Source organism: Drosophila yakuba, chromosome 2R (genome assembly GCF_016746365.2).
Source record: "Drosophila yakuba strain Tai18E2 chromosome 2R, Prin_Dyak_Tai18E2_2.1, whole genome shotgun sequence".
NCBI lineage: Eukaryota > Metazoa > Arthropoda > Insecta > Diptera > Drosophilidae > Drosophila > Drosophila yakuba.
Genome location: NC_052528.2, coordinates 9,767,477 through 9,792,348, shown reverse-complemented (window position 1 = coordinate 9,792,348; position 24,872 = coordinate 9,767,477). Strand labels below are relative to the sequence as shown.

The 24,872-nt window shown below is 47.3% G+C and overlaps 4 protein-coding genes across 23 annotated transcripts in view; 2 read left to right on the top strand and 2 right to left on the bottom strand.

Annotated features, from left to right (window-relative positions):
• The first annotated feature begins 168 nt into the window (after positions 1-168).
• LOC6529897 (nedd8-activating enzyme E1 catalytic subunit) lies at positions 169-1,655 on the top strand. The gene has a single exon (XM_002090818.3). The coding sequence runs from the start codon at positions 218-220 to the stop codon at positions 1,568-1,570; it is 1,353 nt and encodes a 450-aa protein (XP_002090854.1). The 5' UTR covers positions 169-217; the 3' UTR covers positions 1,571-1,655.
• Positions 1,575-3,238, bottom strand: LOC6529896 (enoyl-[acyl-carrier-protein] reductase, mitochondrial). Of its 2 annotated transcripts, XM_015197020.2 has the most exons (3): positions 3,174-3,238; positions 2,901-3,103; positions 1,575-2,510 (listed from the first exon to the last, which is right to left on the bottom strand). In XM_015197020.2, exons 1-3 carry the CDS (start codon positions 3,227-3,229, stop codon positions 1,651-1,653), a joined length of 1,119 nt encoding a protein of 372 aa, XP_015052506.1. In that variant the 5' UTR covers positions 3,230-3,238; the 3' UTR covers positions 1,575-1,650. The 2 variants fall into 2 exon arrangements, with proteins under 2 accessions (XP_015052506.1, XP_002090853.2); XM_002090817.3 differs by lacking the exon at positions 3,174-3,238 and having other exon boundaries at positions 2,901-3,167.
• Positions 3,235-5,398, top strand: LOC6529895 (E3 ubiquitin-protein ligase RNF25). Its single transcript, XM_002090816.4, has 3 exons — positions 3,235-3,374; positions 3,437-3,505; positions 3,576-5,398. Exons 1-3 carry the CDS (start codon positions 3,235-3,237, stop codon positions 4,612-4,614), a joined length of 1,248 nt encoding a protein of 415 aa, XP_002090852.2. The 3' UTR covers positions 4,615-5,398.
• A 482-nt stretch (positions 5,399-5,880) lies between these two features.
• Positions 5,881-24,872, bottom strand: part of LOC6529894 (microtubule-actin cross-linking factor 1) — a 75,257-nt gene continuing 56,265 nt past the window's right edge. For 6 of the 19 annotated variants that reach the window (XM_039372752.2, XM_039372751.2, XM_039372753.2 and 3 more), the window contains 19 exons: positions 23,581-23,727; positions 16,042-23,519; positions 15,927-15,938; positions 15,435-15,660; positions 13,411-15,370; positions 13,181-13,355; positions 12,872-12,931; positions 12,514-12,558; positions 12,050-12,121; positions 11,725-11,899; positions 11,541-11,658; positions 11,248-11,477; positions 11,069-11,186; positions 9,388-9,581; positions 7,890-8,163; positions 7,644-7,827; positions 7,268-7,333; positions 7,027-7,113; positions 5,881-6,716 (listed from right to left, as the gene is read on the bottom strand). In XM_039372752.2, coding sequence (XP_039228686.1) covers positions 6,575-6,716; positions 7,027-7,113; positions 7,268-7,333; positions 7,644-7,827; positions 7,890-8,163; positions 9,388-9,581; positions 11,069-11,186; positions 11,248-11,477; positions 11,541-11,658; positions 11,725-11,899; positions 12,050-12,121; positions 12,514-12,558; positions 12,872-12,931; positions 13,181-13,355; positions 13,411-15,370; positions 15,435-15,660; positions 15,927-15,938; positions 16,042-23,519; positions 23,581-23,727 — 11,763 coding nt within the window. In that variant the 3' untranslated portion in view covers positions 5,881-6,574. Of the gene's footprint in view, positions 6,717-6,964; positions 7,114-7,267; positions 7,334-7,643; positions 7,828-7,889; positions 8,164-8,319; positions 8,499-9,387; positions 9,582-11,068; positions 11,187-11,247; positions 11,478-11,540; positions 11,659-11,724; positions 11,900-12,049; positions 12,122-12,513; positions 12,559-12,871; positions 12,932-13,180; positions 13,356-13,410; positions 15,371-15,434; positions 15,661-15,926; positions 15,939-16,041; positions 23,520-23,580; positions 23,728-24,872 lie in introns of all 19 variants that reach the window. The other 13 variants (XM_015196986.3, XM_015197017.3, XM_015197003.3 and 10 more) reach the window with 8 other exon arrangements.

Below are 24,872 nucleotides of genomic sequence, written 5' to 3'. Positions count from 1 at the left end.
TCGTGTTAAAGATGAAACGTTATAAATTCTTTTGGACAAAATAAAATAATCAGGTGCATATTCCATATTCTAGCTGTCTGCATCTTTGATATAATCTGGTTTAATCTTTAGTATTTGCCAATAAATATTTGGTGTTCAACTAAACTACCATCACTAACATCACTTCTGACCCGAACAGTGTTGCCAAACGTATCACAGTCTTGATTTTGTTTGAAAAATGTCTGTCCACTCACCTAATCCTGGCCTGATCCTGCAGAGCAAGCGTTTCAATGGATTGCGCAATATCCTGGAACGCGAAGGCCCCTTCTGCAAAGACGGCTTCGCGGCCTCGCCGGAAAACCTGGAGTTCCTGCAGACCAAATGCCAGGTGCTGATTATCGGAGCCGGCGGCCTGGGCTGCGAACTTTTGAAGGATCTGGCTCTGATGGGCTTCGGTAACCTGCACGTCATTGACATGGACACAATTGAGCTGTCCAACCTGAATCGCCAGTTTCTGTTCCGCCGCACCGACATTGGCGCCTCCAAGGCTGAGTGCGCGGCTCGCTTCATCAACGCACGAGTACCCACTTGCCGGGTGACACCGCATTTCAAAAAGATTCAGGACTTCGACGAGACCTTCTACCAGCAGTTTCACCTGGTTGTCTGTGGCCTTGACTCGATCGTCGCCCGTCGTTGGATCAATGGCATGCTGCTCTCCATGTTGCGATATGAGGAAGACGGCACAATAGATACCAGCTCCATAGTGCCCATGATTGATGGCGGCACCGAGGGATTCAAGGGCAACGCACGCGTTATCCTGCCCGGGTTCACGGCGTGCATTGAGTGCACGCTGGATCTGTTTCCGCCGCAGGTCAACTATCCTCTTTGCACCATTGCAAATACTCCCAGGCTGCCGGAGCACTGCATCGAGTATGTGAAGATCATACAGTGGGAGAAACAGAATCCGTTTGGAGTGCCCCTAGATGGGGACGATCCCCAGCACATTGGCTGGGTCTACGAACGGGCTCTGGAGCGGTCAAATGAGTTCAACATCACCGGAGTCACTTATCGCTTGGTCCAGGGCGTTGTCAAGCACATCATTCCCGCTGTGGCTAGTACAAATGCAGCCATCGCCGCTGCCTGTGCTTTGGAGATCTTTAAGTTGGCCACCAGTTGCTATGATAGCATGACAAACTATCTGAACTTTAACGACCTGGACGGTATCTATACCTACACGTACGAGGCTGAGAAGTCGGAGAACTGTTTGGCGTGCAGCAATACACCGCAGCCGTTGCCAATTGAAGATCCCAACACCACCACGCTGGAGGATGTGATAAAGCTATTGTGCGACTCCCCGCGCTTCCAGCTTAAAAACCCAGCCTTGACGACTGTGATGAAGGACGGTAAGCGGCGGACTTTGTACATGTCCGGGATAAAGAGTATTGAAGAGGCCACCCGGAAGAACCTAACGCAGAGCCTGGGCGAACTGGGACTACAAGATGGCCAGCAGCTAACAGTCACCGATGCCACCTCGCCATCCGCCATGACTCTGCAGCTGAAGTACCAGTCCAATGAGGTGGAGATGGTCTGAAATGTATCACAGTAGATAACAATTTTAATTCACTATTCGTACATGTAAATAAACAGCAGGCTCAGCCTCAAGATACGCATCTAAATGCTCATGTCCAATATGTACTTCTTGCCGGTGAATCCCTTGAAGTTCAAGGCAGCGGCCGCCGCGTCTTTAAAGTTAGCCAAGGGCACCATCTCATGGTTGGGGGCCACGAACTTTCCCTGCTCCATCAGCTCGAAGATCTCCTTAAACATTTTCGAACGTTCGGGTGAACTGTAGTTCTCCTTGGACCAGCGAGTCATCCAGAAGCCTCTAAATGCAATGTCCTTGAAAATAAGAGGACCGGTGGCCACGGTAACGGGTTCTCGGGACATTCCACCGTAGGTAACCAGCACACCGCCATTGTCTAGATGGCGCGACACCTCGGTGGCGCTTTTTCCGCCCACACAGTTGAAGGCCAGGCGGGGCTTCTTTAACTTGCCCGACTTGAAGATGTCACTGGTGCGGATCTCAGTCTCGGTTAAGACCTCGGTGGCTCCCAGGCACTGCAGCATTTGCTTTAATTCGGCAATCTCGGGCCGGTCACGTACAATGCCAACGCTATTGATGCCCCAGGCTCGGCACAGTTGGTGCACCGCCTGCCCGACGGCGCTGTTGGCGCCGTTTTGAATGACCGTGTCACCCGGACAAAGCTGCACAAAGTCCTTGAGCATCCGGTAGGCAGTGGTGGGATTCACTGTCGAGGTGGCGGCTTCTGCCAAGCCAACTTTCTTGGACACGATCAACAGCTGATCCTCTTTATAGACGGCATGGGTGGTCCAGGTGCCAAGACCACTGGCCAAAGGAATGACGTGCTGTCCCGGCTCCAAGCCTTTGACTTTGTCGCCCACGCAAATGATCTCGGCCACACACTCATTGCCTCCAACTGCCGGAAACTTGGGCTTCACCGGGTATTTACCTGTACGGGATTTAGGACTAGCATTATGAAAGTGTCTTTGTATTATTTTAATTTTAAAGATTAGATAAGGGATTAAATTGTTTGATTCATATGATATTTGGATCGTTTGAACTAAGCTTTGTTTAGGTTTAACGCCGCTGAAGTGAGCATTGTTCAAAGTACAAAGATTTACTGATAACATTCATAGCATAAAAAAAATTCTTGGTAAGCCCACAAAGCTCTTTTAAGCGATTTCCAAACAAATGGGGATACACCATGAATACAAATTTTCCAGATTTACACTTTTTATCATGGATGATCTGTCTTATTATAGTCGTTAGTGCCGGTTATGGCTATATTTGTCATGATGCATGTATGTTTATTTATGATATATGCTAATCGCCAGCATACCCTGGATGGTGTTTATGTCCGCCGGGTTAATGGGAGCCGCGAGAATCTTCACCAGCACCTGGTTGTCCTTGGGATCGGGAAGTTTGTCCTCCACCAGTTGCAGCACCTCTTGTGGCTCGCCGTGCTGTGTGTACTTCAGGGACTTGGCCACCACCGACATTTGGCGGCTCCATTGGGTTGGGTTAATGCGAGTTAAAAAGCCCCTGCGCAACATATCTTACTAATTAGGATTTTCGAGAATCAAAATAGTAAAACGAAAATTATTATGCAGACCAGTGTGACCGTTGAAGCGTAGCTGCCAACTTGATTTTTGATGACGACATAGGCATTCTAAATGTTGATTGCTGGCATTTTCGGCCAAGCGATAAACGGTCGCCGTGTTTTCGCCAAATTTCAGGTGTCTCAAATCGATTTTTTAAACAAAACCTCAAGAAATACTCAAAAAACTGAATTGACCGGTGGTAAAATGGACGCGTAAGCAAACATATGTGATTAATCCTAGCAATGTGTAGTTTAACTATTGGGCACCCTTGCAGCTTACAAGACGAAGTGGAGTCGCTGGAAGCTATCCTAATGGACGATGTTTGCATCAAACGCACGCCCAGGTAGGTGATACAGTAGCTACCCAATATATGTGTTCGATACTACAGCGAGTATTTCAATCCCCCCGAAAAGCGGTGAGGTGGAGCAGATCGAGACAACGGTGCTGCCCCTGACCGGGGAGGAGGAGGAGCAGCAGTATGTGTGCGTTACCTTGCAGGTGCATCCAACACCTGGCTATCCGGAGGAGAGTCCCACATTCAAGCTACTGCGTCCGCGAGGATTGGACGATGCCCGTTTGGAGGCAATCCGAAGCGCCTGCAACGCCAAGATCAAGGAGTCAATTGGTTTTCCGGTTGTATTCGACCTCATCGAGGTGGTGCGGGAGCACCTGAGCGGCAGCAATCTGCCTAGTGGCCAGTGCGTTGTCTGTTTGTATGGATTCGCCGATGGCGACGAGTTCACACGCACCGAGTGCTTCCACTACCTGCACAGCTACTGCCTGGCCCGGCATCTTAACGCCCTGCGCCGCAACTACCAGGAGGAGTTCGATAAGTTGCCCGCCTGGCTGCAGAAGACGGCCGATCCCTTCCAGGCCCTGTGCCCTGTTTGCCGTGAGCACATCGGAGACGAAACGGATAGTCTTAAGTGCGCCATGCCGCCATCTGAGTTGCTGAATGCTCCGGATTTTAAGGTGACTGAGGAGCTGCGCCAAATGCAGCAGCGCATGTCGGAGTTGTATCTGCAGCAAAAGAGTCGCGGCGCCATAATCGACGTAAATGCCGAGGGATCGGCCGTGATTTCCATCGAGACGGAGGAGGACATTAGGCGAAGGCGGCGTCGCGAGGAAGCCGAGGCAGCTAAAAAGCTGGAGGGACCGGCGAAGGAGGAGGTTATCAAGCCCACAACTAGTTCCACATTTGCGCCAGTGGTGCAGGAGACCCACCGCATCATGCCGGAGCCGACCAACAATAACTATCACCACAATCGGCGGCATTATCGCGGCGGCAGGCGTCACCATCATCACCATCAGCATGGCCACCATCATCGGGCCGAAAGGGATCGGGAGCAGAATGCGGCTGCAGCTCCGGCAACCGCCGGTGGCTCTACGTCGAATACGGGCAACGGCAAGCAGGCAAAGGCCCAGTCAGCCAGTTCCGGGCTTGCCAGGTGACGATGGCTTCCGGAAGAGATGGGGATCCGGATACCCATTGCGTTGCCATGCTGCTAATACACAATGAAGCACCAACCCAAACGGCCCAGGTTTAGTTTTATGAGGCGCACTCGTTTCTGTGACTTTTTAAGTTCGTACGTTCGTATATATTTGTATTTAGTTAGCTTTAGCGAGCCGGGTTAGCTAATTTGGACTATATTAATGATGATATTTAGTTGTACCTTAACTATAATGATATTTGTAATGATTTACAAAAGACTTGCGGCACCATGCCAAGCCGATATTATTAGGGCCTTTGAAAGCTAGCGCGTAGAGCAGCATGTATTTAGCAGCACCAAATGGCAGCGCTGGCGTTGACGAGATTACACCACAGCATCGTAAAGATTCGAGGAGAAGACGGTATTGATATCCACTTACGCATAATCTGCAACTGCACTTCAAAGTTTAGTCTAAATGAATCCCTCTCTGGCAGCCTGTAGCACAAAGAAACGTAAGAATCCAGCTTGTACTTGAGTTAGTTGGACGATTGAAGTTGGAGCGGCATTTCTAGTCAGTGAATGGTGGTCAGAATGGAGGCAACAGAGGAGGAGGAACCCGATACAGGGCATCTGCATTAGCATGCATGCACACATATTTAAATATCACAATTAATTGAGTGTTTTGTAGAAAACCAAATAGTGATCCGCACGGATCGATCATGGTATTATATCGAAAATTCAATTTCAATGTGTCAAATAACTACTACGATTGAGAACTTAAATGAATAAATCAAATTCGGAAATCAGCAGTACCCTGTGCTTTATTTCTTATACTCAGTTGGTTGGGTAGTGTGACAGAATAGAAAGGCAGCGGGTTATGTTGTTATTTTTTTTTGTAAATGTTTATTTCGCATTTAAATTGTTTTAATTTAATAGAATTACAAAAAACGAGTTGTAATGCATTTCTTTCGTTTCGTACAACAAAATAATTTAGTATTAGTATTTTACAGTATTTATAGAAACGGGTCGATTTCTTTCGCCCTTTTGCATCGTAATTCAATCGCTGATATTGCATATAAAAAACAAAATAATTATGCAATACAAAATCTGTGTGTGTTTGTCGCTTAACAGTTAAATATTAATTAAACTTATAGTAATGACTTTTAGTATATAATTAAATATTTTCTTTATGCGGCTTACAATTTTCACTTTCCTATTAGTTTAATAACAGAACAAAATCAAATTTTATCTCTTTAACGGGTTTAGTTATATTTTTTTGGCCGTTCCGCCTCTCCCACGTGCCACTCCTGGCTAGGTATCCACCGGACTGGCGATTCCAGTAGATCCCTGAGACTCGAGATGGTTGCAGCAAAGGCCTCGGCATTTCATTCGAATGTTTTATTTTTTCACTAATTTTTTTTCGATATTTTTTTTAAAGGTTTTCATTGTTTTGTATTTTTTTGTTTAATTGCCTTAGAGCACTTGGAGTGTATTTTTCATTAATTTACGCTTGCTTTTCGCTTTATAAGTATATACAAATTATAATTTCGGAAACGTGTATAACTAGTGAATAAAGGTAGTGGGCATTACAAATTAGTAGTAGCAAAAGGTAGTATTAGTAATAGTAGTACTCGTAAGTAGGTTGCTTGTCTGATCAACTTTGTGTGCTAGCTATATGTCTGCATATCTTTCATCTTAACCGTGTCTTTTACAAAATATATATAGTATAAACATCTATAAATTGTTTCGCTCTTCCACTCCATTAGGGCACTTTATAGTTAGTCTCTTTTGTAGAACTGTGTGCTGTTTCTCCTGCTACATTCATTGCTGATGTAGCCTCGATTAGTTTTGGAGAGGGGGTTTGGGTTTAGTTTAGAACTTCAGTGCGTAGTTAGTACGTAGAGTTGTGTGTATGTGATTTAAATATTGGCATTCTTTTGCTTCTCTATCGTCGTCCTCATCTATAAAGGTGGCTAGCGTTCCTATAGCCGGAACGGCTCTCGCTTCTCCGTCGGTGTGGTTCCCCGCGAAGTGCGTCGCATTGTGGAGCTAAAGGTGGGCTCCGCTGAGCTCTTTCGGGGCGTTTGCATGCCGGAGGGCGTTGAGCTACCGCTGATGTTCCGCCTGGGATTAAAAAGGATCGGATAAGTCGCTGTTCTTTAAATAGATTTTTATATAATAACACGTAAAATAACAAAAAATGTATTGTAATCTGGTAATCGAACTTAAGCATTAGTCGAAAGCATCTTTTGCTTGTTGTTCGTTGGGTTTTTATGGCACTGACATGCACATCAACATTCACATGCGCGGGAAAAGGTTGAACAAACAAGGAAACTTAACAATAACTTTATACGGGTATAAATCATAATTACTTGCTATAGACTGAGTTGAAATTGACTAGTAAATGTCTTTGTTGTAAGCTTATCAACTTTACCCCAAGCTGGTTGGATTCGTAGTCGAGCTGGGCGATGTTGACTTGGAATCGAATGAGGGTATCTTAATCGGTATCCGTGATGGCCGGCTTTTGGTGTTTAAGGGAGTATTAAGTACAACGATAGTTAGCAAAGGTAAACCATAACCACTGCCTAAGATACATGATCACGATCTTAAATCTAGCCTAAACTTATGAGTATGTATTTATGTTACGTGTTCTATGCCGTTCGTGGCTGTATTACCTAATTGGTTTGAAGCCGAAGCCTGTTAGTGCTGGTATACTGGATGATCTACTCATGCCTCCGTTGCTGTTTCAGTTTTTGATAATTATTTATTGTTTTGGGAGGGGTTTCAGGCACGAGTTTTAGTTGCATTTTTTTGTTGCGTTCAAGCCAATTTCAAATGGTTCAAATGCCAATTGGAGTTGTAAGTTAGCGTTTCATGATGTTGATTGTTTGTGTGAGTGGTGGTGTTGGTCAATAGTTAATGCGGTAAACCGAAAACAGTGTAAAAATAAAAATAATAAATTAATACAAGTTTGAATAATTAATTGTGTTTGATCCCGCCCACTGTCCCCGCTATCCATTCGATGCGATGTTTTAATCAAAGAATCCCTACCTTGTAGGCGCCGGACTAGCCGATCCGGAGGCGGTTTTGCGGGTGATGGTGCTGGTGCCATTGAGGCGACTTCCGGGAGTCGTCGTGGTGGTCACCGAAAGTCGCGCCGGACGCGGAGTTGCTCCGCTGGCTGTGCTGCCCGTTGATGGCTTGCGTTGCGGAATGCGTGAGGGCGTGTGATCGTCTACAAAAGGGAAGAGCAACTTATTAGCTAAAGATCTAGAAATGCACTTATTTGCTACTTACCCGTGCTATCCAGTGACAACGTGGAGCCATGTCGCGATGGCGGCTTTGATCCCTGTCTGCTGAGCGGGCGCGAGTTGGGCTTGGAGCCGGCACGAGATCCTCCTGGCGTGAGGCCCGTGCGCGTGCTTGTGTAGGTGACCTTGCGGGGTGTGTATCGGCCGGAAGGTCCTCCATGGCTGCCCTCGTTGTCGCTCAGGGAGTCGGGAGTGCTGGCCGAAAGTGAGGAGCGCGACGGCCGTGACATGGGAATGGAGCGAACGGAGCGCTCGCGTACCTTTGCGAAAACAAATAAAATATTTATTATAATGCTGATGTATCGTTAATTCAGGACCGTCTCCCCCCGTGAAAGATGAAACCGATATCGGTCGGGCACTCCTGCTGGAGCAGCTACTGCGTCTTCTTCTACTCCTCCTGCTGCCTGCGAACTTACCCAGTGTGTTGTTGGATGACAATGCAGCACGTGTGGACTCAGCGGTACCGAACGGCTGGTATTGCAACGGACGAATACCGTGCCGCCTGCACCCATGTGAATGGGAAAGGCGCATGGAACCTGGTCTTGAGCGCGGATTTTCTCAAAGATTGGCATAAGTTCGGCCAAGTGCTCGTCGGCTAAGGAATTAATTTCGATATGTTTAACCAACAATGAAGAAACGCATTTCATTTGGCAAACGGTTTATGATCATTTAAGCCGTGGACAACAACCTAACCCGGCCTAATAACCTTGTAGCCTCATCAATGAATAGTGTTGGGTGTATTATGCTCTAGCATTAACTTAAAAATGTCGCAAATACTATATCAAATACAATTACAGAAAAAAAACATATTGATATATTGATATCAAGTAATCGGATCTCATGCAGATATATAAATGATATTTAAAGAGTCGGCGGCGCAGCAGCGATAGCTTTTCTTTGTCAACAACACACACAACGAACCCAAAAAAAAGGACGAAAGGAGCACTTACCTTGTGCCCTTGCAGGATGTGGAGATGTTTGGATGGGTAAATGGATTGGGGTCGGGATTTGAGTAAGCGTTTAACTCTTGGTCGTGAACCACTTTTGCACCTTTTCACATTTCACAATGTCGTTTAAATTTGTCAATATCAGAATTTTCGAATATATGCTATTCTATTCTATTTAGCTAATACTCCTCTTTAAATAACTCTTTGGATACTATAGTTACTTTTACGAAACGCTTCAAGGTTTAAAGACAATAAAAAAAAGTTAATACGATTTTGAAATTTAAGAAATAAAATGGATCTACATTATTATCATTTATAAAAAAATTAATTAAACAATTAATATTAGAAAGGAGTTTACTTTTCTAGTTTTTCAGTAATGAATATTTAAGGGTATAAAACTGTAGATAGGGGGTATTAGCTTTTGGAAGAACCAAACATAGTTAATTCCGATCGATGACATAAGCGATGTGAATGGAATCGGTAGCACTTGGGCTCCCCTTTACTTTCTGTTGCAGTTTCTATTGCTGATTGATTTACCTTGATGATGGGACCCTGTCCACTCATATATGGGGGCAAGTTGGAGCTGCCGCCATTGTGGGCATGGGGTGAGGAGGAGGCAGTGGCGGCCGCATTTGGCGTGGAACGTCTGGGCGTGAATGCGGCCATGCTCTGCGAGACGCCATCGGCCAATATGAATTGCTCGCGTAGCTCTATGTTAGTGCGTCCCTTGGCTGCTCCCGGGTAAGATTGGTATTGGTAGCGATTGCAGTTGCAGTGGCAGATGCACAGATGCATTTATGCATTTGCACGCATTGGCATGGCAGATGCACCCACATATAACACATTTACACGGATAGGCAATGTTTTGTTGTAGGGCGAACATATAAACAACAACAATAACAACGAAAGTTCGTTACCGCAAGGTATTTGTTACAGTTTGTTTTCAGTTTTGTGTGTTTTACAACAAATTTTTGGATTTTTTGTTTGGTTTTTGTTGTTTAGTATTTGGTGTGGGCACAGGCGGGTGCATGTCGGGCGTGGTCGTGGGCGTGGCGAGCGGGCAGCGCAAGCGTAGAGTATACATATATGTATATTTTTCGGGTTCGGTTTATCAAGATTCATTCGATTTTCGGTATAATAAAGAAAACCATTTTGGAAAAAGAAAAAGGGGTAAACATAAAGTTTGATTAGTAAAAAACGAAAAACGAATAACACAAATTAATACAAAAATTTTAATTTTAATACAGGACGCACAACGAAATCGTTGGTGGCTCAAACATAAAATGGGTGACATGAAGTACAGTGTGCACATACCCTGTTAGTTAACAGAGCATGCAATACTGTTAAACAAATAAAGCAGGATGTTAGTTTCAAAGCAGGATAAGTTAAGTTAAGATAGTTAAGAACACAAGGTTAATGCAACTACGACTAAGAGTTGGGTGGAGAAACCTGGTTAATAATTCTAACTAATAGGAAATAGAAGAACCTACAGTTGGCGGGATATTTTTGGTGAGCGTTGGTGTGTGTTTTCATGGACTTATAGCAGCTACTTGGTACGCAGTTAGATAGAAGCGACAAAAATGAGCATGAGTAGAGTAGATGGTACAACCCTTGGCTAGATTGGTCTGTTTTATATTTAATAGGGTTCGGTTGGCTGGGTAAGTGTGTATGATGTGGCTTTTGGCGCTGGCTGGATGGCAATTAAAAGTAAGAATCGCCCTAAGGCACACTGTTAATATCATTTTAGCTTGTTTAGGCAACTTTTGGACCAGAATTAATGATGAGATTTTAACAAAGGTTTCTCTTTTTACTTTCCGGGATCATTGGCTAGTATTTTAGGCACAGTAGTTTATTGTTGGTTGGTTGTTTGTTGGTTGGTTAAATGACCATATCCGTTTGGTAATATTATTATTATTTGGCATTATAGTATAATTAGTTGTTAAGCACAACTGTACCTAGATGTGATATGAATGCATTTAAATGATGAGATCAAACGATGCACAGTATCTGGGTAAAGACAAAATGCATGATTTGGGTGGAATATTAAAAATGTGGACTACAAGATTACGCTAGTTTATTATTGTAGATAAATGTATGGAATTTATGTGGCTGGTATGGATGTGGAATGGATGAAATCCAACAAATTTCGAGAATGTGTGTGTACGCAACACAGCTAAATAGGGTGTTTTGACTAAACTCGGATGTATGGACCACTTACCGCGACAAGGATCGTTCTTCTGCAGGAATTCGTCCAGGGCAACCCATCCGCCACCCACGCGCACCATAACAGTGCTGCGAAGAATACGAACCAGGCGCAGTTTCTGGGAGTCTCCAAACTGGAAAAGGTAAATGAATTGGTAACTTTCTCTCAGGGAACTCTTAACTCTTTTCACTTACTCTGTACTTGCCCTCGCCAACTTGGAATACGCGGAATTTCTGTCGGCAGGTACACAGCATGACCAGGCGTTTGACCTCGTCGTGTATTTTGTCCGAATCATTGGCTGGTTTACGCTCTTGCCAATCGGGACGAAGGGCAGCAATAAACTCTTGCCAGTCGATGAGGCCCTCGCCATTACGATCAAACAGATCGGCTACAGCCTTCATTTCCAAGCCAGACGTATCGAATTCTAAAGAAAATAGTTTTGTTTTTATAAAGTTTTGGATAGGTTATAAGACTCAGAGGAACTTACTAGTATTGAGTATGCCATCGATGAAGACATCGCGCGGAATCATGCCGTTGTTATCCTTATCCATTTTCCGGAACAGATCCGTCAAACGCGACTTCTTGTGGTTCATGTACTTAAGGAACTATAAGTGGATTCAATACTTAGTTAAAAATTATGTTTCAAGTGAGTATTATTTGAAAATACTTACGCGCTTACGCCAATCGTCCCAGCTGAAGTTGCGGGCACGTTCCACATCCTTCAGATACAAAAGATGATCGTTAAGCAGCCGCTGACGCTCCCATGAGAGCATCCAGACATCGCGCCACTTCGTCCACAGAAGCTTCGCGCGTGACGAGCGGAATTCAAGTTCCGGTCCAGAGGTGCTATATTAAAATGAGATATATATATTTTAAAAAGGAGTTCTTTAAGCTTGGGAGCATTACGAGTATAAACCAAAATAAATACAAACAATTGTACTGGACATGCACAGCTTGAGATGATATAGATGGTTTTGGAGGATTTCGAGGACTTACCTTGGCGAGAATCGGGGCCCGTAGTGAGGCAGGCGATCTCTGTCGGGCGTGTCACGTGTGGGCGTGATACGACTGCTCAGAGATTTTGCATTTGACATAGACATAGGCAAATAAAGCGGCAAGATGCAAAGTTTTGATATTTGATATTCGAGCAGTATGAGCAACGTTTACGTAGTAGCGTAGTGTGTAGACAAGATGAAATTAGAATCAAAAAGAGACAAAACAAAATGGTAAAGTAACGAACAAAATACGCAAAACACAGTAACATAGATAATACATGGATAATATAATACAAATACAAATATAAATATAAAAGTTTATAATTATTTCGAATAGTTGTAGACGCAGCATTTCCAAAAGTAGTTGAAAAGTTGAAAACAAAAATTCGATTTGAGAATTTCGAAATACATGCGGAATCTATCTATTCTTGAATTACAAAGAGTATAACCCCAATGAAAACTCACCTTCCCTTGCGGGCATTGAGTCCCTGGTCACGAGATCCCTTGAAGCTGTGAAGAAACATAAAAAATATCGTTATAGAAATGTGAATAAGTATCGTATGAAACAAGCAATAGGTTTAGCAGCAGTGATTAAGCAGGGTGGTTTTTTGAGGAGTGTTCGATTGGTATGAATTGTGCGTTAGCAGCTACGGATTTTAGCGCTACTTTGGGGATTTTAACAAGTAACTTGGGTGGTTTCGGTATATCAGATGTTAGGCAATCACTAAATCCATTTGTGATTAGATGGTGAGTAAGCACATTTGCCACTGGGCAAGTGGATGAAACGAGTAGCAAGCATTACAGTATAAACTTGCGGCCAAACCTTTGACGCCTCAGGGTGCCGTCGGGTGACTGCTCACGCAGATCGTGACTGGAGCCACGACTGTCGGTCGGTCGGTAGTTGGTTCATTGGTTGGTGTGGTTTTTGGATAGGCAGAGAGATAGGTGTGCAAGACGTTGCGGGGGTTTTTGGTTTTTGATTGGAATATTGTAGCAATAAGGTGGTGGATACAAAAGAAAGTATATAAAAAGAAATTGGCAAAAATAAGTATACAAAATCATAATGTACAAAGGATATATACAGCCGAGCTACAATTTCGTCAGCAACTTGCGAAGCTATTTATCTACTCACACTGGCGTCTTGCCGCTGCGGGATGGCTTGCGCGCTCCTGGTGGCAACTGCCTTGGCTTGCAGGCGCGGTCCACTTCGTTTTGGCGGCGAGCCGTGTTTTCCATGAACTCCTTGTGGTCTTCGATCAATTTCTCCACGGGTGGAATCTCGTCCGGCAGCTGTTCGTGCTTAAGGTCTGCAGGGAATGTCATTTATAATCTATCTCAAATAATTTAATAATTAATACTTACTCAACAAGGTGCCCTCAAGTCCGCTGAGCCACGCCAACAGCTCCTCAATGGTGTCGTCCAAGTCCTTGAGCGACTGCAGATGCTGCTCCAGCTTCGACTCGCGGTTGATGGCCCATTGGCGCACCTCCTCCCAACGCTGCTGGATAATCGAAAGCCAGTTCTTGATGATCGGAATGGCATCGGGATAGGCCTTGTTGATAATGTCTTCGGCGTACTCAAATGTCTCGGACTTCTCACGCTCGCGCACTCGCAGATCCTTCATGAACTCCATGTGGATGTCCATCATTTCACGGGACACCTTTTCATCGTCAGGGGCATTCTTGGCATATCGAAGCTTGTGTTCGGCATGATCCAGCCAATCAAAGAGAGCCTGGACACGGGCATTTAGCTTCTCGGCATCAACAAGGGCCACCTGGAGACGCTCGCCGCGTTTGGCGACGGCACTCTTGACCTCCTCCCAAATGGACTGCATCTCATCGAGCTGACGTCCAACTTCGGGATTGTTTCCGGATCGCTCCAGGTCGCGACCAGTCTTGAGCACTCCTTGCATTTGCGCAGCGCGCTTCTGCAGATCCTGCTCAATGTGCTTGTGATGCTCGCACAGACCTTGGACCGTCTCCAAATCTCCGTGAACTGGTCCATTTTCGTTCAGGCGGCTCTTAGCCTTCTTCAACCAGTCAAGAAGCTCACCCAGAGCATCGCTAAACTGTCCGGAAAGGAGCAGAGCCTCCTCCAGCTTCCGCTGGCGGTCGATGCTCTTAGACCACACTCGAGTCCATTGTTCCTTTAGTTCGATCAGCATTTTGTCCAACACTGGACGATCGCCCTTGGGGGCTCGCTCTAACAGATTCTTTCCGGTGCGCATGGTTCCGTCGTAGACCGATTGCTTGGCACCCAGCTGACGGTGTGTCTCCTTTAGCTTGCTAATGTACTTCTTGATCTTTTGCGGTTCCTTGGACGCAGTGGCTTCCTCGATGATTTGATCCAGCACCTGTTCGGTTTCCTGCAGGTACTGCATCATGCCACTCCAGGCGTCATTGAACTCGCGAGCCTCTTTGTAGCCGTGATCCAGAGCACGAGTGCGTTCCGCGGCCTTACTCACCACTCGTTCCCAACGATGTTGCACAGACACGAGCAGGTTCTTAATCAAGATCACGTCCTGCTTCTGGCTGAAGTACTTAAGGTGAGTTCCCTTCTTGTCCAGCAGCAACATGGCTTCGCGATGAGTGCTCACATCCTTCTGCAGTACCTTGTGTTCCTCCATCTGGGCCTGAATGGTTTCCAGGACGCGTGAGACGGGTTCGGCATTGGACAGCAGCTTTTCAGCCTGGGTCAGCCATTCAACAAAGGCTTGCAGTGTGTCATGGAACTCGGTGGCTTCTTTGAGTGCAATTTCCAACTTAATCTTCTTGTCCGAAGCCCGCGATACCACGGCATCCCAACGTTGCTTCAGCGTGCGGAGTGTATGCTGTAAATTGCTGGAAGAGACCTTCATCTGGTTCTGACGCTTGATGTACTCCTGGCCCTGGGCCTGAATCGTCTCCACCTTGGGCCTGTTTTCATCCAATTCGTTGTACACCTCCATGAAACGTTCCAGTTGTTCAGTAGCAGTCTCGGGAAGACCGCCCACAGGCTTGCTAGCTCCAATCACAGCATCTACATCGCCCAGCCATCCCAGAATATCTTGGACCTCGGCGATATATCCGTGAGCTTCGCGTAGAGCCTCCTCCAGTTCATGCTGTCGGTCGCTGGCCTTTTGCAAAAGCTGCTTCCACTCGTTGTTCAGTTTGCGCAGTTTCTCCTGGGTGGTAGAGGCCTCCACAGATCCCTTCTCGGTTTCAATCAACTGTCTGCCCGCATCGTTCAGTGTGTCCACTGAGTTCTGGTGGGCCTGAATGTCGTTGGCCAGCACCTTTAGCTTGGCCAGTTCAACCTCCAGCAGTTGTGGATCACCAGGGATCTAAAAGTTTATGGAATGTTGAAACGATTTGTTGTTTACAAGAATTATATATATAGTTACGTACCGGCTTCAGTTGGTCCAGAGTGCTGTCGGTCTTGTTGATCCAGACCAGCAGCTCGTTGAGGGCATGCTGGAATTGACCCAAATGCAGCAGAGCGTGCTCCAGTTGCTTTTGGCGCTCGACCATGCCACGGAGTAGAGCCTCCCAGCGGCGATTGACCACCGACAGGGGTTCGCGGATCGATGCCGCTTGCTCGGGTGAAGTGCGTTCCGTCAGTTCCACAGCTTGTCTGTAAGATTCATTAAACAATTAGCCAAAGAATTCACAAAACTTGCAGTGTAACCAAAAGCAAGCGCCAAAAAATTAAAGGGCAAGTGTTTTGTTTTGTCATTGCATGCAACTGGATAAACTGTGTGCAATCAAAATACATGCTAGGCTCAGCTTGGTTCAAACATCCCGGAGATCTTAAATCTCTGCAGTTGCAAGCACTTAAAAGTAATCAATATTCACAACAACAACGCACGAACGAATTAGACTTTTTTGAAACTATCTTGCCTTTTGAGACCTCTGCCAATTCACAAGTTGAGATAGACACCACGGCATTGGAACATTAGATTTATAAATTTGTATTGATTCGATTGAATAAGAAAATATATCTAAAGAACCGTACCTGTTTAATGCTTCTACTTCAACCATATGCGGATCGACTTCATCCTTGAACGACTTGAGTTGTTCAATCTGTCGCTTGACGGCATCAATGTCCGAACCCACAGCTCCCAGATGGGCAAACTTGTCCTCGGCCTTGGTCAAGAACTTGAGAAGGTTCTGCAGTGTCTCGTGGAACTCCATGGCCTTCTCCATGGCATCGATGAGGTTCTCCTCGCGCTTGGCATACAGCGCTGTGATGTTGTCCCAAGCGTTGTCCAAGTCCTCGATGTGCTTCTTGACCTCTGGCTTGTCGGGCTCGCCGCACATGTTCATCAGGTTGCTACCGTGACGTCGCACTTGCTCGACCTCTGGTTTGGTCTGGTCGATCTCATGGCGAATCTCCTGCAGCGCCACCTGTTGCTTCTTGATGTCCTGCGGCTGGGCCGCTGGTGGCTCCTGGCAAGATAGGGTCTCCTCCAGATCCTTTAAGGTCTTCATCACGCTGTTCAATTGCTTCCAGAAGGGCTCGGCTACGTTAAGGATGTCGTCCAACGAGCTGCCGCGCTTCTTGGTGGCGTTCTGCACATCGTTCCAGAGGTTGTTTAGCTTCTCCAGCTTAGCCTTGATGTCACGGACCGCGGGATCAGCTTTGTTGCCCGCCTTTGCGATAACATCGTTGGCCGCACGCTGCACAGCACTGAAGGCATCCTGTCGCTTATCCAGGTCATCCATCAAAGCATCATTATCTTCGATCTGCTCACGTATCTTTTGCGGTAGAGCGGACAAGGGATCTAGTTGATTGACCTGATCCACGGTGTTGGCCAAAGCACGTAGCATGCCTTCCAGCTTGTCGGAGAACTGGCTGGATTCCTGCAGCGCACTCTCGAGCGCCTGCTGCCGTTCGCGGAGTTCCAAGCGGAGTGCGGCATAACGGGCATTGTCCGTGTCCAAAATCTCGTTGATCTTCGCACTATCATCATCGGCCACCAATGCACCCAAAGCCTCACCAGTCTTGTTCAGCTTGTCTAGCAGAGGCTTATGCTCGGCTATGGATTGCAAAAGACGTTCGTTCTTGTCTTGCTGCAGAGTAATCTGGTCGGGGCGCAAAGCCGGCATGCTTAACCGCGAGATCTGTTGTTCCATGTCATCCAACCAGGAGGTCAGTCCCTGATGGGAATCGGCAAAATGCTCGGATAGAGGCAGAGCCTGTTCCAAGATGCCCAAACGCTCACTGCACAATTGAGCAACGGTGTCGACAATCTCCTTCAGATCATCCAATTTCTCACGAAGAGTGGCAGTGTTCTCGCTTTGTGGGGACTCGCGGAGCACCTTCTTGGAGGCCGCCGTTACATCTCGTACACGTCCCTTCTGGCTGGAAATGTCATCGTTGATGGAACGATGCTCCTGCAATTGGGCACGCACCAACTTGGGCTCCATGGCAGGCAGATCAGCTTCGCGAAGTGTAGTGTCCATTTCGCGGAACCACTCAAGAAGTTCATCAATGTCACCAGTTACTTCCTTGGCGCGCTGGTTGCTCAGGTGTAGACGCTCCGCCTTGCGTTGGATTTGCTCCACAATGGAATCGAAGCGACGGTTGTCCCGGGTCACAATGCTCTCAATGGTGGCAGCACCTTCTCCCGGGGACAGCTGACACAGCTGGGGTCCCACTTGATTGATGCTGTCCAGAATAGGACGCATATCAGCTAATTCACCTTCCAGCCGAAGCACATCAGCTTGACGTGGCTCACTGGGAGCAAGAGCAGCCTCAGCACTTTGCATCCATTCCACCAAACGGTTGTGAGCTTCATGGAATTGTTGCACTAATGGCAGTGCATTCTGTGCACTCTTCAGCAGATCTCCACCACGATTGGTCAAATCACCATAGCGACGTTGTAGGGAGTCTAACTTGTCCTTCAGTTGGATAGCCTCATCGTTGGAGATGTGCTTCATGAGCTCGGCTCCGGATTCCACAGTTGATTCCACATTTGAAGCATGCCCGGCAATGTTTTCGTTAAGCTCCAGCAGATGATCCATCTGTTCCAGCAGCTTTTCAGCGTACACGGGAACTGACTTAAAGCGCTTCAGCTCCGCTTCCATACTTTCCATCCAGGCCACCAAATCCTGATAACTCAAGACCAGGTGACGCAATCCCTGTCGCGATTCGGCTAGCAGAGCTCCAATGTTGTCGCTGGCATCCACCAATCCTGTGTACCGCTCAGTCACACCGCGCACTTTCTCGCCCAGATTAACGGCCTCCTCGTCGCTAACCAAATGCATCAGCTGGGCGGCCACATCAGCAAGATCGGAAAAGTCGGGCTTCTTGCCCAAGATTTCGTCATGCAGACGATCGTGTTCGCGGATACGCTGCTGGATCTTCTCTTCGTCGGTAGGTATCAGTTCCATTGCCTTAACAGATCGCTCTGTGTTGTCCAGCCAAAGTTCCAAGGGACTGATCTTGTCATGGAATCGCTTAGCCACCTCCATGGCTTCCTCAAGGTCCAACTCACGTTGCTCGGCACCGTCGGTCAGGGCATCGAATCGCTTCATCAAATCGTTCAATTGTTTCTCAATGGAGGCACGTTCGGAGGGTTCACAATGATTTGCCACTTCCTTGCCGAGATTGGCTAGGGAGCCCATAGAGTTCTGGCGATCCAACAGCATTTTCTTCAGGAACTTTTGCTCCTGCAGCTGTGCCTTTACCACCTTATAGTCGGAGCTGGGCGGCTTCTGATTAGCCACCATTTCTTCGGTGTCACTGAGCCACTTGGATAGACCAGCCAACGCCTCCTGGAACTTTCCAGATTGCAGCAGAGCCACATCCAAACGGCGATCGCGCTCGTTCATTCGCTCCTTCAAATCGTTCCAGCGGTCGTTTAGCTTTTCCAAATCCTTCTCAATGGCCGTGGTGGAAACACCACTGCCAGCCGAACGCACTAGGTCTCTGCCAGCAACATTTACTTTGTCAACATTGATAGCCAGCGGTTCGACCTTACGCTCCCTGAAGTTACGGAAGTCCTCTTGTTGGCGGCGAATCTGATCCAACTCCGAGCCCACGGGCTTCATGCGCTTGAACTCATCGCTCACGTCTTGAATGTCATCCAGAGTTTGAGATTGATTGTCGTAGAATTCGCGGAGTGCTTTCAAAGTGGCCTGAAGATTATCCTCGTGATCGCGAACTCGGTTGTCCAAACGACCCAACGTCTTTCGAAGGGTTGAGATTTGCTCTCGGGTCTGGGTGGTGTCTGCAGCGAATCCTGCATCTACCAAAACATCTGCGGCACGTTCGGCATCCTCCAAACGACCAACAAGGCGATCTAATTTGTTTTGGATCTTGCCAACATCGTCGATTTGCACTTGCACAATCTTGATTTCACGGCCGGGCGGTGAAAGCTTTTCAATCTCTGTCTCCAGATCGTTCAGATCAATGCCCAAACTCTTCATTTGTTCGTTGAATTGGGACACTGCGGTGGCTGCAGATTGCAGTTCTCCACATCGATCATCCAGGCGACCCTGTAACTCGGACATGCGATCGGCCAGACCATCGACTTCGCTGGTCAAATGGTCAGCATCTCCGCCAGCAGCCCTAGCCTCAGCACTGATATCCTTGGCCAAAGCCTTCAGTGACTGCAAAGGCTTGCTCAAGTTAGTGAGCTCCTCGCGTATGGCCTTAACACGCTCCAAGAGTTTTGGATCCTTGGCAGCTCCACCGAGAGCATCGTGGGCAGCAAGTCGATCCTCGCAGCGACCTAAAGAATGATCCAGGTTTCGTAACTCATCATTAAAATCGCCCAAGCGACGCGAGCAGTTCTCAATTTCATGAGCGCGGGCAATAAGATCATTGTTAAGTCGCTCCCAACGATCACGGATGTCCTGAAGCTCCGCCTTAATGGGCTCCTTATCGATGTCGCAGCTTGTGAGGAATGTCTCTCCCAATCCCTTGGTGTTTTCGAATTCGCCGGAATGCTTCCATACTTCGCTACGGAAGGTCTGTAGATCACGTAGACGAGTCTCCAGCTTAGCCTTGGACAACACGCCGGGTGTAAGATCAGCCAATTTATCCTCGGCGGTGCGCAGCCAGGCCAGGAATGTCTCCGAAGTTTGCGAGTACTTCTTGCAGTGCTCCATGCACGTCTGTAGTCGTGTGTGACGATCGACGGCTTCACGGCGCAGTTTCTCCCACTGCTGCTGGATGCGATCCAAATCACGCTTAACTCCGCGATCCTGCTGGCGATCGGTTAGATCCTTGCCCTTGTTGATTAGCATAATAACCTCATGTTCACGGGCCATTACCTCACGGTAGATCGGCTCATGGGTGTCGATCTGGTGCTGCAGTGTTGGCTTATGAGCAGAGACCAGCAGCCTGTCGGTCAAGTTAGAGAGCTCTCCTCCCAACCAACCAAGAGTCTTTGAGCAATTCTCGGCAAAGTGGCGGCCATCCCGGAGGGAAGCCTCCGTTTCTGCCTTCTTTGTGTCCAGTTTCTTCTGGAGCGCCAAATACTGCTTCTCCAGAGCTGCGACACGAGAGTTGACATCGGCACGCGAGGCGGGATCACCCAGAATATTGCACAAGGTGGCGGCGGATTGCTCTACATCGGCTAACAGCGGGCGTTGACCCTCAAGCTGTCGCTCCAAGTTTTCGATCTTGCGTAGATTCTCCTGATGATCGCCATCGGTGGGCAAAGAATCCAGATTATCGCTAATGTTTTGCAGAGCCTCACGCAAGCGATTGACAGCAGCGTCGAACTCCTTGGAACTGTCAGCTGCACCGCCCAAACTATTGGCACGGTCGTCTAGCTTTCCAACTAGATCATCCCACTTGCCCAGAATGTCCTTCAGCTTAGTTTCGACGGCCTGGGCATCGGGTGTGCCGGCCAAATGGTCGACAACATCATGTCCGAGCTCCTGGAAGTGCTTCAGTTGGGGTTGCTGAGTGCGGAATTCCTCGCGAAGCACTTGCACCTGTTGCACCTGGCTCTGGACCATACGGGGATCAGAAGAGATGGGTCCCAGCACGGTTAGCATACGTTCCTTACTGTCCAGCCAGCTCTTCAGATTTCCATGGGTGTCCAAAAAGTCACGCAGCTTCTCAGAGAAAGCTATGCGGTTCTTGCAGATGTCATTGAGATTCTTCCACTTCTCTTGAATGCTATCATTCTCCTGGCGCAATTGTTCGGCGCCGGGCACATCGGACTTGCGGCGGAGGATATCCTTCACCTGAGCCTTGGTGGTATCAAGAAGGCTCTGCTTCTCGTACATGTCCTCAAGGATCTTGCGCGCCTGCTTAATGCAGCGCTCTGCCTCGTCCTTGTTTGATACGGACTCCTTGGGTAATTGACGCTGAATGCGCTCCAGGAACTGAGCTAGTCCCTTTAGATTCTCGTACTGCTTGCGTAGCTCCTCGTTCAGGTTGTCCAGTTCGTGTTGGCGATCATTGAGGCGCACGCCAATCAGCCCGTAGCGATTGTTGATCTCGCTCAGCTGCTGCTGCACCGGAGATAGCTCAGACAGCTGGAAACCATCCTGGGAGGATCTGCGGCTACCGAATCCACTGGAACCAGTCGATAGTGGCGACAGAATGCCTCCCTTGGTGGGGCTGGGGCTTCTAGCGTCTCCGGACATGCGGCGCAACGGACTGGCCCGCTTAATCGGGCTATAGGTGGAGCGTTTGCGGGCAGGACTCTCTGGGCGGATCAGCGCATCATACTGTGCTCCAATATCGTTAATTTTGTCAATAGTTGGTGCATAGTCGCGGTAATCCTTGCATATGGGCTTTAGCTCGTCGTGCTGCTGCTTAATTTTGTCCAGATCGATAGCTACCGGCGGAAGGCCGTTAACTCGCGCTTCAGTGCTGGCCAGCCAGGATAGCACCTGATCCTTTAGACCCTCGTAGGCCAGCTGCTGCTCGGCCTTTTGCTTGGACAGCTTGGCGCGCTCATCGATGCTGATGTTGATGTTGCGCCACTGAGATTCCAGTGCCTTGATGCGATCGCGCAAAACTCCAGTGTCGGTGACATCTCGCAGGCTAATTAAATCCTTGCCACTGCGCACGCAATCCTCAAACTGTGGAGCCAGTTGGTCCTTTTCACGGGACAGTTCGTTCATACGGCGAGCCAACTCCTCAGTTGAAAGTAGGCTGGTTTCACGGCTATCTAGAGCCTCCTGTAAGCTGGCCATACGCTGCTCCACAGTGCTGATTTCATCCAGATACCTGCTCAATCGGTTGTAAACGTCATCTAAGAATTCACCACGCTTGTTGGCCTTCTCATAGAGCTTCTCAAACTTGACGGTCACATCGTTCAGATTCGATTCCACCTTCTTAGCAATGCGGGCATTCGAAGCGCTGGCAAGCAGATGTTTTGCTGAGACTTGAACGCTGTCAATGCTGGCCTGGTGGGATTGTAGATCGGCTAGCAAGACCTTGTGCTCGCGGATCTGCTCCTGCAGACGCTCCTTGATAAGCGACGCGGGTCGCAGATTCAACTTGAATTTATCCTCGGCCTGGTTAACCCATCCCACTAGACTGTCCAAAGCATCCTGTACGCCCTGCGATTGCACCAAAGTCTTGTCCAGAGTTTTGCAATGCTCGCCCAGATTATCCAGCAGCTGCTGGTAGTTGTTCTTCAGATCGGCAATAGGCAGTTCCAACTGATTGATCTCCATTGGACTAAGTTGGCCACCAAGGCTGCGCAGCAGATTATCAAGAGCCTGCTGCGCATTGTCCACCAAACGACCACTAGAAAGCAGCTCATTGTGTAGAGCCTTGGCTTCGTTCATCTGATCCTGTACTCCCTTAGGATCGCCGGCAATCGGCTCAGAGATAATGCGCGAAACACGCGGATGCACACTTCTCAGCCACTCGTTAGCCTTTTCCAATGCATCCTGGTACTCACGCTGGCGTCCACCCAAACCAGAGACGCGATCTTGCAGAGCGTTTACTCGGTTCAACAGGTCCTTGTATTGCGCCGAGACCAGCGATACCTCTTGGCGTATGGGACTCTCGGCACTGGACAGTGGCTCAACATGAGGCAAGCGTTCGGGCAGTGAAGTACGGAAGTCGTTGAGTATGGCCAAGAACTCCTTGCTCTCGTCCACAAACTTCTGTGCGGCCATTGTGATGAAGCGCAAATCGGCCTGGTGGCCAATCACATCGCTGACAAACTCCCGAACCGAATCGGCCTGAGAGGGAAGCCGAGTCAGGTCGGACAGGGAACGCTCCTTGTCCTCCAAAGTGCGTCGGGCGACTTGCAACCAATCGGAAAATACATCCAACTCGCTGCGCAGTTTGGTGAGCTCATCTCGACCTGCTTCCAGGCGGCGGAGCAGGCGCACGGTGCGATCGTTGACACGATCCACTCGCGAACGCAACTCCCGGCCAGAGTTCTCCAGAGTGGTCACTTCGGGGGCAGACAAAACATCACCACCGGTGAGCACGATCTGACGGATTTGCTCCAAACAAGTGGCTACTGGCCGCTGCTGAGACTCGATCTCATCCTTGATTTGCTGTTTAAACAGGAAATATATTATTAAAATTCGTACATTATAATTGTATTATAGTACCAACCTTAAGGGCATTAATCTGGTTACGCAACTCATCGATCTTTTCGCGAGGACCGCCGACACTTGAGATTTTCTGTTCCACAGTGGTGACCCATTTCAACAGATCGTTGACATTCTCTTCGCACATGTTGAACTTCTCGAATACTGCTTGCTATATATGACATAGTATGGTTGGGGAGGGCAAAGCAAACAAATTATTAGAAAACTTGTAAGAACAGGAATGACTTCCTAGCTTGATACGGGTCGCTATAAAGGGATTTATATAGAGATTTTATAGATATCGTATAAATGTCAATAGATAAATGGAACACAAAATATATATAATACAGAACACAAACATAGCTGGAAGAAACACATTTGTTTGTTGTAGATATTGCAAGGCAAAGACTTAGGGCAAAGCGGTTTCATAACAAGCATTAAAATAGTATGAAGTATATAGGCAGTTAACATAAACCAAAGCAACAATAAAGACATACAAACACCAAGGTTCACTACTTTGGGTAACGAGCACTACTGGGGACTAGCAACTACGAGTTGTTTTACTTTTAGTATGCACTAACTACGGTTTAATGGTTTTGTTTTTTGTTTTTGGGTTGGTTTCGTTTTGTTGGATTTTTATATTGGTTAGTGTTAATTGTGGTTTGGGTTTATTGTTCAAATTAAAACTGCAAACGAAATAATATGTAAAAAATATTCAAATATGTATGCTGAAAATAGGTAGAAAATTGGTATTTAAACAAGATTTTTAAAATAATAAGTAAAGCCTGGGCTATTGCATTGAGGCTAAAAAAGGAAATTTAACCTTACTCCAATACTAAGAGCTAAATAAAGACTAGGTAACTTTGGGGTGTTCTGGGAAAATCCCACAAACTCAGCCGGACCAGTTTTTAACTGTATATTAAAGTCAGTTAAGAAATGATCCGATCCTACATAAAATACTGCCTAGGATACAATTGGATATAGGAAAAGGAAATAACAAGAAATAGATGAGTGCGAGTTCGAATGAAGAAAGTTTCGTATGCTAGTGTTATAGACAATTCGATAGAATATATATAGAGTATTGCATATGGTGTCCTATTGCCGACGTCATTTATGCGGAGGAGTATGAGACATAACGCATTGCTCTTCGGCTTGATAAAGCGCGATCGATGGAGTACGATATTTATGGATGCATGTTTGTTGGATGTGATCTGTGATGTACTTGCTGACTCTGATTGCATTATTGTGGCTGCTGTCGCTTGAGAACTTAAAGCGATCTCAGCGAAAAATACGTTATATAGAACATAAAACTGAATG